General features: G+C 45.6%; 1 protein-coding gene across 1 annotated transcript in view; it reads left to right on the top strand.

The window, feature by feature from the left end:
* The window catches only part of EXOSC8 (exosome component 8), a 293056-nt gene that overhangs the window by 204392 nt on the left and 72937 nt on the right, over nucleotides 1-15727 (top strand). Inside the window, exon 9 of the mRNA XM_069205514.1 lies at nucleotides 8882-9002. Coding sequence (XP_069061615.1) covers nucleotides 8882-9002 — 121 coding nt within the window. The remainder of the gene's footprint in view (nucleotides 1-8881; nucleotides 9003-15727) is intronic.

The following is a 15727-nucleotide window of genomic DNA, read 5'->3' as shown; positions in this document are numbered from 1 at the left end:
TGCCAGCAGGTAAGTGCCCGTGTCCTCCATGGAGGGGCAGACCAGGGGGATTTTGTAGAGCACTGGGGACGGGGACACAAGTAGGCACACAAAACACACCCTCAGCGGCACAGCGGCGGCCGGGTGCAGTGTGCAAAGCAGGCGGCGTTTTTTGTATTGGTTTCAATGGAGGGACCCGGGGGTCACTCTAGCGGTGCAGACAGGGGGGTTCTCGGGCCAGCCACCAGCTGGGCTAGGCAGAGTGTCGTCTGGGGGGGTCACTCCTTGTAAGGAAATGCCTCCTTGGCATGGTTACACCCTGACTATTTGCCTTTGCTGATGCCAAGTTATGATTTGAATGTGTGCTGAGGCCTGCTAACCAGGCCCCAGCACCAGTGTTCTTTCCCTAAAATGGTACCTTTGTTTGCACAATTGGCACACCCTGGCATCCAGGTAAGTCCCTTGTAACTGGTACCCCTGGTACCAAGGGGCCTGATGCCAGGGAAGGTCTCTAAGGGCTGCAGCATGTCTTATGCCACCCTGGGGACCCCTCACTAAGCACAGAGACACTGTTTGCCAGCTTGTGTGTGCTGGTGGGGCGAAAATGACTAAGTCGATATGGCACTCCCCTCAGGGTGCCATGCCAACCTCACACTGCCCATGGTATAGATAAGTCACCCCTCTAGCAAGCCTTACAGCCCTAAGGCAGGGTGCACTATACCATAGGTGAGGGCATAGGTGCATGAGCACTATGCCCCTACAGTGTCTAAACAAAAGTTTAGACATTGTAAGTGCAGGGTAGCCATAAGAGTATATGGTCTGGGAGTCTGTCATACACAAACTCCACAGCACAATAATGGCTACACTGAAAACTGGGAAGTTTGGGATCAAACTAGGTGCCAGTGTCACCATGGTGACAGAGAAACTGGTTTCCCCTGGTCAATACCTGGCCGGACAAACTTATCCAGTCACCAACGCTGGCAATCAGACTAAAGTACATCCCGTGGCTATGGTAACTTTAGAGTGGGGAGGAGTCAATGGCCTGAATAGGTGGTGGTCTCCTCAAATATCCCTGTAGACTGTTTGCTTGGAAATGACCTGGAGTCCTCAGCATGGGCTGAGGTAGAACTCAAAACCCATGCAGCCATGCTGGGTATCCCTGAACTGGTGTGTGTCAAGACAAGGGCACAGTGCAAGGCTCAGGGTGAAAAAGTGGTGTTGGAGCCTGGAAAAATGGCCCAACCCTCCAAGAGAAAAGGAAAGAAGACTGGGGAACCAGCTTCAACCCAACAAGAGAAAGAGAAGTTCTCTTCCCAGGAAGAAGTTCTGCCCTCTGAGGGAACTGAGCCCATGGAGTTTGAACCTTATCAGGTTGAGCTCCTAGGCCTAGGGGGACCCACAAGGGAACAGTTGTGTAAGGGGCAAGAAACATGTCCCTCTCTTGAAGGCCTTAGGCAGCAAGCTGCTGAAGAGACCAAAGGAAAGATCACTGGAACAGATAGAGTTTACTGGGAAGATGGACTCCTTTGCACTGAGGCAAGAGATCCCAAACCTGGTGCCACTAGGAGAGTGGTAGTACCTCAGGAGTTTAGGGAGTTCATTCTAACTTTAGCTTATGATATTCCACTTGCTGGGCATTTGGGACAAGCCAAGACGTGGGAAAGGTTAGTTAACCATTTCTATTGGCCCAACATGTCCCAGAAGTAAAGGAGTTTTGTGTCTCCTGTGCCACCTGTCAAGCCAGTGGTAAGACAGGTGGACACCCAAAGGCCCCCCTCATTCCACTTCCAGTGGTGGGGGGTCCCATTTGAAAGAGTGGGTGTGGACATAGTGGGTCCACTTGAACCTCCTACAGCCTCAGGGAACCAGTATATCCTAGTGGTAGTGGATCATGCCACTAGGCACCCTGAAGCAATTCCCCTTAGGTCCACTACTGCCCCTGCAGTAGCTAAAGCACTCATTGGTATCTTTACCAGAGTGGGATTTCCTAAGAAGGTGGTGTCTGACAGGGGTACCAACTTCATGTCAGCATACCTGAAGCACATGTGGAATGAGTGTAGGGTGACTTACAAATTCACCACACCGTGCCATCCACAAACCAATGGTCTTGTAGAAAGATTTAACAAGACATTGAAAGGCATGATCATGGGGCTCCCTGAAAAGCTCAAAAGGAGATGGGATGTCCTCTTTCCATGTCTGCTTTTCGCCTACACAGAGGTGCCTCAGAAGGGAGTAGGGTTTTCCCCTTTTGAACTTCTGTTTGGCCATCCTTTCAGGGGACCACTAGCTCTTGTAAAAGAAGGCTGGGAGAGACCTCTTCATGAGCCTTAACAAGATATAGTGGACTATGTACTAGGCCTACGTTCCAGGATGGCAGAGTACATGGAAAAGGCAAGCAAAAACCTTGAGGCCAGCCAACAACTCCAGAAGATGTGGTATGACCAAAAGGCTGCTATGGTTGAGTTTCAGCCAGGGCAGAAAGTCTGGGTTCTGGAGCCTGTGGCTCCCAGGGCACTTCAGGACAGATGGAGTGGCCCTTACACAGTACTAGAGAGAAAGAGTCAGGTCACCTACCTGGTAGACCTAGGCACTCTCTGGCCAACAGCAATCTGACTGTAAGAAAGTCTTGCAACAGTTTGCTGAGCTCTTTTCCCTAACCCCTGGTCAGACACACCTGTGTACCCATGATGTGGATACAGGATGTGGATACAGGAGACAGCATGCCTGTCAAAAACAAAATTTTCAGACAGTCTGATCAAATTAAGGAAAGCATCAAGGTGGAAGTCCACAAGATGCTGGAATTGGGAGTCATTGAGCACTCTGACAGCCCCTGGGCTAGCCCAGTGGTCTTAGTCCCCAAACCTCACACCAAAGATGGAAAGAGAGAGATGAGGTTTTGTGTGGACTACAGAGGACTTAATTCTGTCACCAAGACAGATGCCCATCCCATTCCAAGGGCAGATGAATCAATTGACTGACTAGGTGCTGCCAGATACTTAAGTACCTTTGACTTGACAGCAGGGTACTGGCAAATCAAAATGGCACCAGGAGCTAAAGAAAAGACCGAATTCTCCACACCTGATGGGCACAATCAGTTCACTGTTATGCCCTTTGGTTTAAAGAATGCCCCTGCCACCTTCCAAAGGTTGGTGAATCAAGTCGCTGGCTTGGAGTCCTTTAGTGCAGCTTATCTTGACGATATTGCTGTCTTTAGCTCCAGCTGGCAGGATCACCTGGTCCATCTGAAGAAGGTTTTGAAGGCTCTGCAAGCAGCAGGCCTCTCTATGAAGGCATCCAAATGTCAGATAGGGCAGGGAACTGTGGTTTACTTGGGACACCTTGTAGGTGGAGGCCAAGTTCAGCCACTCCAACCCAAGATCCAGACTATTCTGGACTGGGTAGCTCCAAAAACGAAGACTCAAGTCAGGGCATTCCTTGGCTTGACTGGGTACTACAGGAGGTTTGTGAAGGGATATGGATCAATAGTGACACCCCTCACAGAACTTACCTCCAAGAAAATGCCCAAGAAGGTAAACTGGACTGTAGAATGCCAACAGGCCTATGACACCCTGAAACAAGCTATGTGCACAGCACCAGTTCTAAAAGCTCCAGATTACTTCAAGCAGTTCATTGTGCAGACTGATGCCTCTGAACATGGGATAGGGGCAGTTTTGTCCCAAACAAATGATGATGGCCTTGACCAGCCTGTTGCTTTCATTAGCAGGAGGTTACTCCCCAGGGAGCAGCGTTGGAGTGCCATTGAGAGGGAGGCCTTTGCTGTGGTTTGGTCCCTGAAGAAGCTGAGACCATACCTCTTTGGTACTCACTTTGTAGTTCAAACTGACCACAGACCTCTCAAATGGCTAATGCAAATGAAAGGTGAAAATCCAAAACTGTTTAGGTGGTCCATCTCCCTACAGGGAATGGACTTTATAGGAGCCAACTTCCTACACTCCTGCACTGAAAGTTTGGTTCATTATGGTCCTGGGGGCTGCAGTGCAGTGCTTAGCCCAGGCGTCGGGTCCCTTGTTACAGGCAGTCTCGGTCAGGGGGAGTCTCTGGATTCTCTCTGCAGGTGTCGGTGTGGGGGTCCAGGGGTTCGTCTTGGGCTACTCACGGAGTCCCAGTCGCTGGGGAGTCCTCCCTGTGGTGTTAGTTCTCTGGATCTTGAGCCAGGGGCATCGGGTGCAGAGTGTGAAGTCTCCCGCTTCCGGCGGGAAGAGTGAGGTCTTTGAAGTTGTAGAAAAGTTGCAAGTTTGTTGCTTGTTGTTGAGCAGAGCCGCTGCTCACAGCAGTTTCTTGGTCTTGGGATTCAGGGCAGTCCTCTGAGGCTTCAGAGGTCGCTGGTCCCTGTTGGATGCGTCGCTGGTTGCAGGCTTTCGAGTCAGGAGACAGGCCGGTAGCGCTGGGGCCAAAGCTGTTGTCGTCTTCCGTCGTCTCTGCAAGGCTTGTAGTTCAGCAGTCCTTCTTCTTGTTTCAGGTTGCAGGAATTTGATTTCCAGGATTCAGGGTCGCCCCTAAATACTCAATTTAGGGGGGTGTTTAGGTCTGGGGGGGCAGTAGCCAATGGCTACTGTCCTTGAGGGTGGCTACATCCTCCTTGTGCCTCATCTCTGAGGGGAGGTGGGCACATCACTATTCCTATTGGGGGAATCCTCCAAAATCAAGATGGAGGATTTCTAAAGGCAGGGTTCACCTCAGCTCAGGACACCTTAGGGGTTGTCCTGACTGGTGGGTAACTCCTCCTTGTTTTTCTCAGTATCTCCTCTGGACTTGTCGCCGAAAGTGGGGTCTGTGTCCAGGGGGCAGGCATCTCAACTAGCTGGAGTGCCCTGGGGCATTGTAACATGAAGCCTGAGCCTTTGAGGCTTGCTGCTAGGTGTTACAGTTCCTGCGAGGGGAGGTGTGAAGCACCTCCACCCAGAGCAGGCTTTGTTTCTGGCCTCAGAGGGCACAAAGGCCCTCACCCCAGGGGGTCAGAAACTCGTCTCTCAATAGCAGGCTGTCACAGACCAGTCAGTCCTGCACTGAATGATTGGGTAAAATACTGGGTGCATCTCTAAGATGCCCTCTGTGCGCGTTGTTTAATAGATCCAACACTGGCATCAGTGGGGGTTTATTATTCTGAGCTGTGGAGTTTGTTTTGACAAACTCTCAGACAATATACTTAATATGGCCACACAGTACTTACAATGTCTAAGAATAGACTTAGACACTGTAGGGGCATATTGCTCATGCAGCCATGCCCTCACCTGTGGTATAGTTCACCCTGCCTTAGGGCTGTAACGCCTGCTAGAGGGGTGATTTACCTATGCCACAGGCAGTATTTTGTGAGCATGGCATTCTGAGGGGGATGCCATGTCGACTTTGCCTTTTTCTCCCCACCAACACACACAATCTACAATGGCAGTGTGCATGTGTTAGGTGAGGGGTCCCTTAGGGTGGCACAACATATGCTGCAGCCCTTAGGGACCTTTCCTGGTCACAGGGCCCTTGGTACCACTGCTACCTTTTACAAGGGACTTATCTGTGTGCCAGGGGTGTGCCAATTGTGGAAACAATGGTACATTGTAAGTGAAAGGACACTGGTGCTGGGGCCTGGTTAGCAGGGTCCCTGCATACTTCTCAGTCAAGTCAGCATCAATATCAGGCAAAAAGTGGGGTGTAACTGCAACAGGGAGCCATTTTCCTACAATCTTGTATTAATAAGCCCTTACTGATTCTTGTGATGCATTTGTTAATATCTGCACCCAGAGGGCATCTTGGAGGTGCCGCACGAAAACCTACCAGCTGCTGGTGTTTTGTAGGCTAGTTTTAGCCAGCCTGCCACCAACAGACCTGCTTCTGACCACCAAGGGTGAGAGTCTATGCTCTCTGGCAGTCAGGAACAGAGCCTGCTCTGGCCAGGGAGTAAACACACCCCTCAACAGGATGACCTGCAAATCTGCATTCCATGGGAGGGGCCTTCAAAGAAGCCCTTTGCCCTAGGTATGCAGAACTAGCTTGCCTCAGAAGAGAGACGCTGCCGCCCCTACCCCAGGACCCATTTGGCACCTTGACAGGCAGGGAAATTAGCAGTCAGAGAGCCGTGTTCACCCCTCGGGGCAGTCCCACCCCTAAGGTGAGCTGCCTGATGTGGACACACCATTTAAAAATCTGCCATCTTGTTGATGCAGAATTAGGAACTTTGTGACAGGGTTATGGCCACTACCCACAGGAAGTGGTCATATAGGGGGCATAGTGATCCCAAAGGTAAGTAGCCCATTGGCTACTACCCTGCACACCCCTAAATTCAGTTTTACGGGAGCCCCTGGCACCAGAAACTAGGATCCTTTTGATCTGAAGAAAGAAGGACACTCCAGAGAATCAAAAGTAAAAAAAAAACAAAAAAAAAAAAACTCAAGACCTGTGACTGAGTCTGCGTGAACCCTGCAAGCCTGTCGGCTCACTTTGACAGTTGCGACAAAGATGACTCGTCCTGCAGCAGCTTGTGCGGCCAAAAGCCTGGGAGGTGTGTCAGCCTTCATCCTAGCATCAGGAACTCCCATGGAGCAGTGGAACTGCTTCCCTGCATCCTATAGGCACCTAAAGGAGAAATAAGAGGACTCCTGACCACAAAAGCTCAACACCAGAAAGCTTCACTGTACTTGTGTCCCTTAGCCCGAGTCCAACCAGTGGGCCAACAGTGCCAGCATAGTCCCCAGACCCTTCAGAGATTAAGTACAACTTGGGACTCCCCACTGTGACCTTCGTTTCTACGCCTGCAGCCTCTTTGTGCAGGTCCCCCCTCTACCGTGTGTGACCTGGAGACAGTTACCCAACACCTCAGGACACCTCTGCACCTGTCTGCCCCGGAACGAGGAAAAGAGAACCAAAGCTGACCCCACGTCTCCCAGCCTGTGAGACCTGAGCCCACTTGTTGGCCTGGTCGGACTGGACCCCCCCAGTCCAGGCCTACAGCCTCTTTCTGCAGGCCCTCGTTATACTGCAACTTCTCCGGTGACAGGAAACCACCACCTAAGGACACCTCCTGCATCCGGCTGCCCTGGCCCCAGGAGAAGAGTACCAACGGTGTCCCCACGTTCCGATCATCTCAAGTTTTCAGCCTTCTTGTCTGTTTACCCTGACTGCAGTGCCTTTCTGACTAGATCGATCCCCATTGGCTTCAATGAGGCACCCAATGCCAAAGCTTACCCCTAAACCCAGCTGCCCCAGTGCGGTCCGAGGTGACCTGTTGGTGTGGCCTAAGACCCTGCCCCATACTCACCTTAAGTCAGGAAGATTGGTCCTGTATGTCTCTGCTGAGTCCCTTTGCCGTATAATTTTCCTCCATAGTTTAACATTGCAGCTTCAGACCTTTTATAACTTTAAGAATATCTTCTACAAATCGTACTTACCTGATCATATTGATTCTGGTGCCTAAATATGGATAAAGATAGTTGCTAGTTTTGTAAATTGGTGTGGATCTCCTTCTTGAGTTGTGTGTCTCATTTATTGACTGAGTGCCTGTGGTAAATGTCGAACACTCCCCTCTGATAAGCCTAAGGCTGCTCGACCACACTACTACCTAAGAGAGCACCATGGGATTGCAAGAGCAAGCCCCTGTTCACTAGTAAGGGAACCCCTGCACTACTTGCACAGTTAATCCCAATTTGAGATACTATATAAAGAGCCAGCTCCCTACACATGGCAATCCTTGCAGGTCTTGGAGTCATGGTCGTGCTCCAAGCACAACAGACAAACCAAGTATGGGTCTGTCACAGACCTCTGCCTATGATGGGCACCACGTTGTTTGAAATTGGTTGGTTTTTAGGTGACATCCCTAACATATCAGTGAACAAGTCTCAAAAATATCTTAAACAGAACATCCAAAAAGTAACTCAAAAATTGATTTGGGGGTAGCTCACTCCAGATCTGCGTTGACCGGTGAGGAAAGTAAAGAGCTTATGTCAGCTCGCTGGGATGGCACCTTTATAGGCACGAACACGTTTCTTACAATGCTGGTGACGCTCAGCCGAACAACGCCAGCTCACAATGCATTAGGGGTATTGCTCAAGATTTTCCAGATCCAGTCTGAGGCCTAGGGATAATTCTAAAATAAGGAATCTGTGGCTCAAAGTCTCTATCACCTTATAGTCCTGGTATATGAGGAAACCTTCCTGGAATTAATTTAGGAATTCTTTTTAGAGAGGCTAGAAAATGCAGTCTCAAGCCACTGGTCAAACATCTGTGTTTAAGACCGGGCATACCAGATGTAAAACATTGAAAAAACTGTGGTCTATTTTTCTGTTGTATCATTTTTAAAACAATCTCTTAAGCTCAGCAAAAGAGGCTAATTTCTTAATGAATTAAGGCCCGGATTTACTAAGATTGTGTGTTTTTATTACTCTTTGTTACGTCCTCTTTGCATGTGTGCTGCGCTCTGCAGCACACATAGAGGAAAGTGCACCACAAGAGGTATACCTTGCTGCACAACACAATCTTGTCTACCATGCAGGCACCCTTGCAGCATGGTACTAGGCAGCACACCGTGCGTCAACTGTAGGAGAAAGCAGTAGTACACCCTATCTTAGTAAATATGACACATTTTGCCTCTCCATTTCACACAATGCAACAAGTTGCCCTGTGTGAAATATTAGTAAATATGCCAAATAAGTCTTTATATTTGTAGCTATATATTAATCTGTGTAGTTCAATCTTTTGATCTTTATAATATGTCATACCAATGAATTGTTTTTAATATCTTGATGGTCATCAGCCAGATAAAGATTTTATTAATTGATGGATTGACTTCTAACAATACCTTGTGTACCTGTCCCCTAGTTCAGGAATTCAATGAGCATTTGTGTTTTGGAGTGCACACCTTTGGTACAACATGGCAATATTTACTTCTGTTTTGTAGTGCAGTTGCCAGCAGTTAAAATACATGAGAGAACAGGTCTCGCACAAGTGAACATGAATGAGAAGACTTCTTTGACCATAGGAAAACATCCAGTTTCAACATCATTTGCTGTATTTGACAAGTGAGTATACGTTCAGGAGATTGGACGGGTGTGTTTTTATGAAATAAATTACTACTTGGCATTGAGGTCTGACAGGGCTGGTTGGATGGTCTTTATTCTCATCATGAGATTGTAATAGTAAAGACACAGCTGTTGTCAGTCAGTTTAACATCAGCTCTTATCCATTAACTCATTCAATGTTGTTTTGTCACAATTCGTGTCCATGACAAAACGTTTATCTACTAGTATTTTTCTTTTAGTTCTCGATGCTCCCAGTGCATGCTGGTGTTGATGCCTGAGATTGTATGTGTAAGACTTGTAGGACAAAGCAGTTGGCATCATCATGATGGCTTCTATGCCGACAAAGGAAATCAAAAAGTGGCAGGTGTATTGCTTGAATTATTCTTAGGGACTGGGATATACTTGAGGCCAAATTCCAGTACATACTTTTTAAAATGTATTTATATATTTATTTTTACTATCATGCCACATCGTACAGGAGCAGGCCATACATAAATCAGCGTTGGTCCTGTGCCATTAGGAGGCGTCCAGTCCAAACTACTAGGTAAGGTCCCCTATAAAATAAAACTTAAGCAGCAAGTGACCTGTTTTGGCCTCTATGGGCCTCATCAACAGGCCGCAGGTCGAATGCTATTGTGCAATGAGCATTGGACCCACGTCTGGGCCTGACCATCACACTTTGGGTATTGTGCTAAGGAAAGAAAATGTGACGAGTAGATTACTTGAATTCATCTCAGTCACGGGTAATAGCTCCAGGCCATAATGTATCTAGTCCATTGTGTTTTATTTAGTTTTTTTTGCCGCCTTGCCACGTCATCCAAGAACCACTGATGTGCAAATCAGCCTTACTCCAGTCCAAACTGCCAGACCAGTGTCCCTATGAATGGGAACACAAGCTACCTCAGGCTGATTCTTATTTTAGCCTCATCATAAGCGTGCAGCTTGAGATGGGACCTAGATCTTCGTCCTGTGCTCACTGTACCACTGGAATCAAGCTGTACCCTATTGACGAGGTCTAAATATTTTCTCAAACCGGTTTAGGGGGTGCCTAAAGTCTGCTGCATTAACAACTAGACTATTATACTATGAATGCTATCTTGTGTATATCTGGTCTGTAACCTTGTTTTCGAGGCTGCAAAGTAGTAGCTCCATTTTGGGTTCTCAGAGTCTGTGACTTTAAAAAGCAGCCCATGGACCACCCACGCATTTGAGGGTCATTTAAAATGTATAAACATAAATTTAATGTAAACTAAAAAGGCCCCTAACATATGCCCTGGGTCCAAATTCCAAAATTAGGTCATTCATACGCACCTCAACTTTTTTCCGGGGTGCTATATCTAGGCCTGTTTCAAGAGAGACTGGATCTGAGAAGGCTAGCAAAGCTGGCTGTACCTTCTATGTTTGCAGACTATTTTACAATTTAAAGACCGTTCTGAGATGCTGACTGGCTGCCAACTCAGGTAAACCTGCTGCACAAGAAAAAGTGCCATCTCCTAAGCAATAAGTGGAAGAAGCATGCTTTGGAAGCAGCAGGAGCCCTGAGCCCTTACGTTTGGGAGAAAGCTAACTTCTAGCAGATGTGATTGCAAAACAGTCAGTAAGATGTGCAAGCCCATCAACACAGGCAGCCAACATCTGACACTGATGAGATGGTAAGCAGCATATATACGATTGAAGTGGAGAAGAATGCTTCTAAAGCCTCCATTGTGTGAACATTGTTCCACAAATCTACATGTGGAAAAACCAACACAAGGACAGTGTCCCGAAAGCAAAACGAGAAAACCTCAGGATTGTACTCATTTGGTGCACCAGCCATGTAAATACACCAAGGTCTAAGCATGAAAATGAGTATAAAAGGTGCTAGCAGAAGCACAACAAAGCAGAGGCAGCCCACGAACCATGCCATAGACATTGCTGACTTGTCAGCAAGAGGTTGTCAACCTAAACCTGGGATCTTTGCTTTGTACTACATGGAGTGAAGTCCTTCTCTGTTGGGAACAAAATAAGCAAATTGGAGAGGGATTTCTAAAAGTTCCATATGTTAAAAGAAAACAAAGGTTAAGTGGTTGTTTGCCACTACAGTTTAGAAAAAATCAAATTCCCTTAATTAAAAAAAAAAAAGCACAATTGTTTTTTTTTTTTTTTTTTAAGGACCACCTATATGAAAGCAGGACAAGACCTTGTCTCCAATAAGCCTGCAGAAAGACTGGAAGCAGGACCTTCCTACCCTGCATGGCTGTGGGTGGGTGGGTGAGGGGTGGATTTGAAGCATGTGATGGGTTGGGTGAAGGCCTAGTCATGCCAACCCCCACTGCACAACCAAATGTCATATACTACGGGGTTTGGCCATCTGCCGCAGAATGGGATGGGTGGAGCAGCCAGCCCTGCAGCCAACCCCTGCTGTGCATATTCAAAGACCATGCGTGGGGGGATTGGCCAGCCATGCACAGCGTATGTTGGGAATCATGAATACCATTAGATTAAAAAAAAGAATAATAATTCAATAGAAAAAATGCAGTTAAAAAAATCACCAGTTATGTATGCAAAACATAAATCAAATGCTACAACTCATATGGCCCATGGTGTGACTTCACCATATAATACACTACCACCACTTTAGAACCAGTCAGGCTGTGTTTGTTGAACTTTAGCTCAATCCCGGGTAGTTGTGGCTCTGAGCAGTCCGGTTTACACAAGGGAACAAGTGTAAAGAGTTTAAACTGCACCAAAACAATTGGAGAAAAAAGAAACCCGATAAATTCAACTCCAGGTTTTCTAAAAATGAGTAATGGACACAAAATAGAAAAAAGATCTGCTAAAGGGTTCTGGATATGAGATTTTTCACTCAGACGCGAACAAGCAATGTCAAATTCAACTATCTTGACACTTGTAAACTTTTTCAAGAAAAACTTTGGGATGCTGTTACTTAGTTACTTTGGGCGAACAACTCTAGCAGGGAACCAGTCAACTGGACCAGCAAGGTCCTATGGAAGTGTTACCTTGTTCAGAAAAGCACCCTGCAGTCCATTCCCGGTGTCAGTGGCTCCTTGCCATTGACTTCTATAGAGTAGTCCTGATGCAAGGGATACAGGATGCTAAAGATTTTCATGGGTGCTGAATATGCTGTGCACATGACAGGGGTCTTCCTGGGGCCATTTCCTGGTCCAAGGTCCTGTCAAGGTCAATCTGGCCACAGGGGTTGATGTCCCACAGAGTCTTCTCCAGTCGCCAGTGGGCTACCATTCGTCCGGCATGGCAGTTTCAGCAGTTTTATTCTTTCAGCGATAACTTTCCTTCTGGGTGACAAAGCTGCACTCCTACGACTCTCTCGCATGCAGCAGACTCAGACCTTTGAGCGTTGGGTCCTGGCCTATTGGCTGCACAGCGGTGAGGAGCATGATCCGCCGATATGGCTACCAGCTACCTCCATCAGGCTTCTTAAGGTTTTGTGGTCCTGTGCTGCGAACAGAAAGTCAGCCAATTGACTCTTGGAGTCTCTGGTTCAAGCTGGGCTCTGGGGACAAAGCTCTGCAGGCACAGTCCTTTCCAAGAAGCAGCAGGTGCAGTCCAAGTTCAGTGCAGCCTCTTTGCTGGTTCCAGTGTCAGCAGGACAGTCCTTTGTGATGCCAAACAGAAGGCCTCCTCATGGTCCGGGAACAGACAAAGGTTACGCATCTGATATAGGTCTGTCTGTAGATATTTGGCTTGGCACTTTGGGCAGTACCAGAATGGAGTGCTTTGCATTTTGGATGGGAGGAATATTGTTGAGCACTGAAGAGTTCTGGGGGGTAAGCCAAAAGTGGGGTGTGAAAAGGTCTCAGTCATAGAGTCAAATGAGGGAAGCATGATGCTTTGAAACTAAGAGTAGTCACAAAGATTGTAAAGATTGTTGAGTCTGGAGGATCCGAACAGGCCCAGGGACAGCACAATGCAGTGTTAACCTGGAGCTCGGTGAGACACATCCGACAAAGAGAAAAAACAATCTAACAATGGAGCCAATGTCCATGTGCATTACTAGCAATAGGTAGTCACTATACCTCATGACGTCAGAGATGTCTTTAAAGAAAAATAACTTGCACACGTCTGAGCCCAATGTTAGTTGGTAGGAGTATGTACAGCATGTGTATTGACCGCTACACATGCCACAAATAGATGGTTACTGAAGGTGAGAAACTCTTCTTCTTCTACCTGGCCTGTTAAAAAGATTGTTTCTACCTTTTCTCTGGTGCAATCAAGTTAAAATCATTTGCTGATGACATTGTTCTTTATACAGCAGCACAAGAAGCTAATATTCTGAGAGCTTTTTTTATAAGATCAATGAGTTAACTTTAACAGGTGGATACAAGGTTAATCACAATTAAGTAGGAATTCCTCTTATTCAGTGCTACACAGTCAGATCTCCCAGTTGAAATTACAGGCTAATTCTCCTGGTCACAGCCTATTCATTATTTTGTGATTTTTTTTTTTTATTACATTTAATGTTTCTGATTTATTTGAGTTAAACTATGTGGCTATGTTAAACAAGATTAGAAACTTTTTACCCTTGTCCATTATCGGTAGAGTTTCCCTCTTCAAAAGTTTGATCCAACCTTTATTTTTAAATGTCCAATTAAGATGAATAAAGGTTATTTTAATTAGATCTTCATACTCATTAGGAAGCTTTTTTTAGAAAATTCAGTAACCTTGTATTTAACTGACGATTATCCAACTAACTAAGGAACAGGGGGTCCTTGTCTTTCTTTATTTGCATCTGTACTTTCAAGCCACCTTGTTTGTGTCTCTTGACTCTACAGTGATCGGACCTTTTTTGATAACTCTTTTGAAAATTCAATGTTAAATGAGACAGAACTTCAACTTCTGTTAGTTTGTTAAGTTTATGAAATGCCCCCCAAAAACCAAGACTTAAGTTATTAAAACAGATGTAGCGGAAAAGCGAAATTGGCCTGAAATAGGATTCTCTATTACCCTCAATTTGTAATTGGCTGATTGTGGGACTTTGGGGCAACATTTACCTAGCAAAATAAGTGAACGGTGGAATTGTTAGTGTTTTAAAACAATAGCTGATTTCATTATAAATGACTTGTAGACCTGATATCAGATTATTTTACAGACTTTGGTTTAGTTTTTCCCAAATTATGAAATTTCTGAAGGATTATATCCCAGTTCTAGTTTTTTTTTTTAACTCAGATTGTGTTAAAACTGCTCTTTATAAAATAAAGGAGTCAGTAGTTGGTATACAATCCTGTGATTCTGAGCCTTTTAGTTAAAATCGAATTAAAACCCATTTGCAAGATTTTCCCCAAAGCAGTGGTTGCAGATGTCACTTTTTGGCTCTACATGTTTTAGAGCTGACAATTTTAAGAAGATCGAATTCTTTGCTAGATGGATGATATATTATACGGAACAGTTTTTGCATAAATGTTTTCCTAATGTTTTAAATCAGTGCTTTAGGTGTAATCCAGCTTTATTAGCTGATTGGATTCACATCTTGTATTCTTGCCCAGCTTTCAACACTTTTGGTTTCAAATATTTGAGTATATAAGTCAACGGCTCTTCAAAAGGGTGATACCAGACCCATGCACAGTGGTAGGTGATCACTCCGAAAACAATAGGGCTTTATCAAAAATGGAACATCATTTTATTTTTATATTAATTTCCATTTCTGTTCAACTGTTGTTGATTTTGCAATAGTGAACATCGGCAAAGTGCTCTACTCTAAGCCAGTGGCAGGTCAGAGCGCAAAGGGATAGAAAGTTCGAATAGTTATATCCCAAGAGGATTAGTCAACTGGTGAAATTCGAACAGCTTTGCCACTTTTTTTCCCGATGGATAAGATTATCTGTTGGGAACAATGGACCCTGGCACTTTATCTGGATTTTTCTACTATACGCAAATTGTCTTTGCTCCTTTTGATACAATATTATTTGTGAGTTTTTGATACCACTTCATAGCAATGTACTAAAAAGACTGCTTGCCCAACTAAACACTCCTCTTGGCCCTCGAGAGCCACACAGTAGAGTGTATCAGCTTTACAGATGTCTGAAAATTGAATGTTTCCAAGGGTGGCCATATTTGCTTTTTTCTTCCAAGTGGGATGATGGAGGCGCTACATGTAACATAAGCTTAACTTTAGGGTAACACCTCAAGTTAGTACTCCATTTACAATCAATGTGGCAATCCCACCCTTGGAAATGTTGTTCCCATATAGGAAGCAGAGATGTTTTGCAGAAGAAATGAGTTCCCTTTTGACATCAAGTGTATGTAATGCCCTTTCTACTACAGACTGTGGGAAGAAATAGGGCAACTCAGTTGTTTGGTTTACATGAAAGGGGAAACCACTCTGGGAGAAAAACCTTAGGGTGTGTTTTTAAAACTACCATATCCCTGTGCACCTGGGGAAAAAAGGTTCTTCCTCTGTTAGGCAGTTTATTGACTCGTGAGAGAAATGATGGCAACAAGGTTACCTTCCTAACAAAAACTCCTTGCTAAAAGAGGGCAGTGGGTCGAAGGTAGGGCCCATTGGTCTTGTTAAAACCAAATTGAAAATCCAGACTTGCGATGGAGGTGATTTTGGAGGAATAACTTCAGGCCCTCCAAGAAGAACTTCACCACAGATATTTTAAAAGCATGCAAATGTTCTTTGTTTTGCAAGTAAGACGACTGCAGCAAAATGTAAATTAACAAAAGTGTATTTCAATCTTGCCTTTTGCAAATGTAGTAAGAAG

This window comes from Pleurodeles waltl, chromosome 8 (genome assembly GCF_031143425.1).
Source record: "Pleurodeles waltl isolate 20211129_DDA chromosome 8, aPleWal1.hap1.20221129, whole genome shotgun sequence".
Classification (NCBI taxonomy): Eukaryota; Metazoa; Chordata; class Amphibia; order Caudata; family Salamandridae; genus Pleurodeles; species Pleurodeles waltl.
This window is presented reverse-complemented; position numbering and strand designations above follow the sequence as displayed.